The sequence below is a fragment of the Eschscholzia californica genome, unplaced genomic scaffold (genome assembly GCF_041429995.1).
Source record: "Eschscholzia californica isolate CP2 unplaced genomic scaffold, dmEscCali1.0.p SCAF_6, whole genome shotgun sequence".
In the NCBI taxonomy this organism is placed as follows: Eukaryota; Viridiplantae; Streptophyta; class Magnoliopsida; order Ranunculales; family Papaveraceae; genus Eschscholzia; species Eschscholzia californica.
Window position 1 is genome coordinate 12,707,387 of NW_028238483.1, and position 4,587 is coordinate 12,711,973.

Here is a 4,587-nt window from a genome sequence, read left to right on the forward strand (position 1 = left end):
GAAACTGGGTCTCTTAATTTGAGACGGAGGGAGTATATACTTTATCATGTATTTAATGAATGCTATATTATGGCTCATAAATTACCTGTTTGCAATACAACATTACGTATGCTTTAATATAAATCAGTGTTCGTTTCTTTAACATAAAATATTCGCAATATTGTTACACCTAATGATTGATTTAGAATAAAGTATATATAATTTATTCTAATTTATGCTTGATTTATCTTACATCAATATACTTTATGCAAAATTTATTTGTATTTATTATATTTCAACATGTTAGCACAGATGGATTCCCAGGCAGAATCAACAAATCAAATTAAGCAAATCAAATTGAAATCAGAGGGTTGGGATAAGATATTTACAGAAGTAGGACAGCTCTTTCCCGGTGGTGCCAAAGCATTTCGATATGCTCTTAGGCAATATAGTATTAACACATGACATGATTTCAAATTCTTACAAAATGATACAAAGTGTGTTACTGCTGTGTGTCATGTGGAAGATTGCAAATGGAGAGTGCATAGATCGGCACCATTAAAATGCGAATCGATGTTCATTTTGAAAGATTTGGAAATGAAACATGACTGTGCTGATTTCATTAAGAAGATCAAAAAACCCAAAATCAACAGTTCTTTTGTTGGTAAACTTATTCTTGATGATGTAACAAGAAGTCCAGATCGTTCCACTAAAAGTTTGAAGAAAGATTTCTTGAAAAACTACGGCGTTCAACTTCCATATTACTACACTTATGAGGGGAAGAAAGTTGCAATGAACGAAGCATTTGGCCAGGAAGGAGATTCATATGCAAAACTTAAATGGTATGCTGATGCCTTTTCACGTACAAATCCAAACAGCATAGTCCAATTAGAAATCGACGATGTTAGTCGTCGATTTCAAAGAATTTTTATAGCACCACATGCTTGTATGGCTGGATTTAAATATTGTAGACATGTTATATACGTTGATGGAACCTTTTACAAAACTCGTTTTAACGGTTGCATTCTAGCTGCTGTTGCTAAACAATGGTTAGTTCCCAAACTTTTTTCTAAATATAATATATTATGTCTTCAGTTTGTATACTTTCTTGTCATTATTCATAATTTTAATATTCCCTCCATAATTTAGAAAGAAGTTTGAAAAACCAATCTACATTACTTATGCTTTACGTGTAATTTAGACATATATGATTACAGTATTATGTAATTATCTAACATAATTCGTAATTCCAGGTTTGTTTCCCTTTGCTTATGCTGTTGTTGACGCCGAGAATGACATTAATTGGGAATGGTTTTTAGGTCATTTACGCAATGCTGTGGATATAGAGAAGACATATACTTTTATTTCAGACCGTCACAACGGTATTATCAACGGTGTTAAGAAAATTTTCCCTACAGCAAACCATTCTTTTTGTGTTTGGCATCTAAGGAACAATCTCAATTTAAGACTCGCTAATGGAGCTCGAAAATCTAAGTTCTTTCAATCTTTGATTTTCAAGACAGCCAGAGCTATTCCCGAGTCTGAGTATAATAATACTGTTAACCAGATGATACAGATGGGTGGTTCCAAAGTTGCTGCATTTTTTCAATCCTTAGACCCTGCATCATGGGCAGATTCATTCTTCCCCGGTCCAAGGTTTGATCAATATAACTATACAAAATACATTGGTGCAAATCACATATGTTTCTTAATACATTTTTCATGATTTAGGATTTTGAAATCATACTATACCGACATTATGTATAATGTCAGATACATCATCGTAATTTTGAACAATTAAATTATAATGTAAACACCTTTTATAATTCTTTAGATCATGATATAACTATATTATTTTGGTTTTTATAACAGGTACACAGCAATAACTTCTCAACTATCAGAGTCCTTTAATAATCAAATCAGATATGCTCGTGTACTCCCAATTACAGCAATGTTGGATGCAATACGTATCCATATAATGAACAAGATGAATGTAGCACGTGAATTGTCCAAGAAGTGGACTACGTTCTTGTGTCCAACTATCACTGATCTTTTGAAATCTAAACATGATAGTGCAGCTACTTGGAATTATGCACAGGCTGCACCACTCATATTTGAGGTTTATTCTGATCCATCACATTGTGTTGATCTTCTAAATCGGACTTGTACATGTAGAAGGTGGCAGGTAGATGGGGTTCCTAGTGAGCACGCCATGTTGTGCATAAAAACTTTGGCTGACGATCAACAAGATTGTTTCTATGAGTATGGACAACTGAGTCTTATGTTAAGACTTACCAGGAACATATAATGCCAATCCCAAATTATGATGAGCCTCGTTCATTTGATGAAGAATCAAAAACACTTCCACCGTTGATTCGTCGTAGACCGGATAGGCCAAGAACAGTACGGATCGAGAGCTCAGGGAACATTCCCAGGAAATTGAGGATATGTGGTAGGTGTAAACAACCTTCCTACCACAATCTCTCCACATGTAGGGTTAATATTTGATGTTATTTCTTCAGTTACAGTATAAACAATGTATCTCCGGTTCTTATTAATGACAAACAAATTGGAAAATTTCATTGTTTATGATAAATGTGTCATTTTGTTTCCAAATGTCTGCACAATTTACTTTAAAGTATACATAATTTAGTAGAAAGTTGTCAAGATTTTACATACACACTATAATTTATTCCATAAATTATAATAATTTATGGTACATGATGAATTCCTCCGAAGAAATCATACTGAGTTTGTATCAGTACACTATATAAATTGCTTTATCTGGATTATCACTAACATAAATTACTATAATTTAAATCACAATCCAAACATTTATATAATATAACCATATAGAGAATCTGTCATTAAATTGATTTTGGGTTCAAATACTTCGAGATATTACATTTGACCAATAATTGTAGACCTTCCAAAAAAATTAAAAACTACACTATTATAAATTCTTTCTCCACTGATCTTTCGTTTCATTTAGAAGCTCGTACGTAACTTGCGCCCTCTTTCGTTGTGCTAAATCCGTCCAATCATCACTAAGAAATTCTTTTTGTACTCCCCATTTGAAATGTTTCATGAACAACAACTCCATTTGTAGCATAATAAATGGACCACAATCCGCACTGTACATCATTTATAAATTAATGAAAAATTGCCCACCATGAAATAAGTATCATTTAATCAAGCTGTATAATAGTAATATGTAAAATAATATAACAAGGTTGTTACTTACTTCTCTCCTTGTTGATGATCATACGGCGTTTTTAACTCCTTACATTTCTTTTTAAATTCAGGACTAACATATTGTATTTCATGAAGCACATCAAGTATCTCCTGCGCATACTTCTTAGCATTTTCTTCGCAAACTTTACGTAGTTTGGTGTCGAAGAACAACGAGTTGTAGTGTGTCCAAGTTTGATCATAATAATAAAAAACAAGCAACGTCCAATGGATACCCCTACTTACATCTGTAATCATCGCATGACACATTAGTGCAACTAAATACGACAGCAGCCCTCTATCAACCTCATTTAAAATCCGATCTTTGAATAGTGCGTTTATGTTTCCTTTGGTTGCCTTGCATTTTATCATTGTCTGTACAATAACCATTCAAGATTTGCACACCAAGTTTGCATTTTATCATATAAATATTAAATTAAACATCAAACAATATGATATATTTCATGTAAATCTTAAATAATTTACAGTCTATAATCTAAAAGTTATGGTCTGAACATAACTTTACACATAAATCTGCACCAAGATGTTTACTGTTTTAGTGCAGCACTCATGTTGTTGGCTAAATCATGAATACTTTATCATACATTATGCATTTCATAATATAACCTCACTGACAATTTCATGTAAATTATGTATACATTATAAATTTATATTCATAACATAATATAAATTATCTGAACACTTACCCATAACTCTGCTCCAAGAATGAATACTTGTCCAGCTCCAACCATTACTTCAGAAAATAAATGTTTTCCCCACCAATTTATAATCTGAGCATCTGTCTCGCAATTCATCATTAGTTGGTCCAACTGTCTCCCTCTGATCTCACTCATGATTTGATTTGTCCAAACAAGTGTTCTGCATGTCGGATATTGTTAGTCAATATAGAAATATTGCTAAAACTCATAAATATAATATTTCATAAAGCTCACAAAATGTCAGTTACAAACACAATACTAATACTTCAACAACATAACATTGTTCACAAAATATAACATATTTAATATCTATAAAACCAATTACGTGTTTTTTCCTTCTTTGCTAAACTCTTCCAACAACCCCTTTTCATCATCTTTAACTTGTTTCCATACTTTGCTCTTCTTCCAGTTGCACAGTTTATCGTCCTCATCTGATGCTGTTTTCTTCCCCTTAGTATCTTCCACAGTTTCGACATTCACGACCTCCTTTTCCGACATTGTAGCATGCTTCTTAGTAACCTTACCTTCCATTAATTTTGGATCTGCCTTTTCAGTATGCTTTCTTGTCCTAGGGGCTTCCTTCACTCTCTTGATAAGAGAATTTTGTTTAGGTGTTTTAACAGCATCATCTTGTTTTAATCCTACTCCTTTTGATGCT

At 32.8% G+C, this 4,587-nt stretch overlaps 1 protein-coding gene across 1 annotated transcript; it reads left to right on the forward strand.

Moving 5' to 3' along the window:
• The first annotated feature begins 771 nt into the window (after positions 1-771).
• LOC147531788 (uncharacterized) lies at positions 772-3,290 on the forward strand. The gene is made up of 4 exons (XM_086649834.1): positions 772-925; positions 1,233-1,635; positions 1,852-2,164; positions 3,285-3,290. The coding sequence occupies exons 1-4, from the start codon at positions 772-774 to the stop codon at positions 3,288-3,290; spliced, it is 876 nt and encodes a 291-aa protein (XP_086505960.1).
• The last annotated feature ends 1,297 nt before the right edge of the window (positions 3,291-4,587 follow it).

Coding starts and splice junctions, on each gene's coding strand:
- LOC147531788 (XM_086649834.1), top strand. CDS start 772: ATGAACGAAGCATTTGGCCAGGAAGGAGATTCATATGCAAAACTTAAA. Junction 926..1,232: donor TTTTATAGCACCACATGCTT/GTATGGCTGGAT, acceptor TCGTAATTCCAG/GTTTGTTTCCCTTTGCTTAT. Junction 1,636..1,851: donor TCATTCTTCCCCGGTCCAAG/GTTTGATCAATA, acceptor TTTTTATAACAG/GTACACAGCAATAACTTCTC.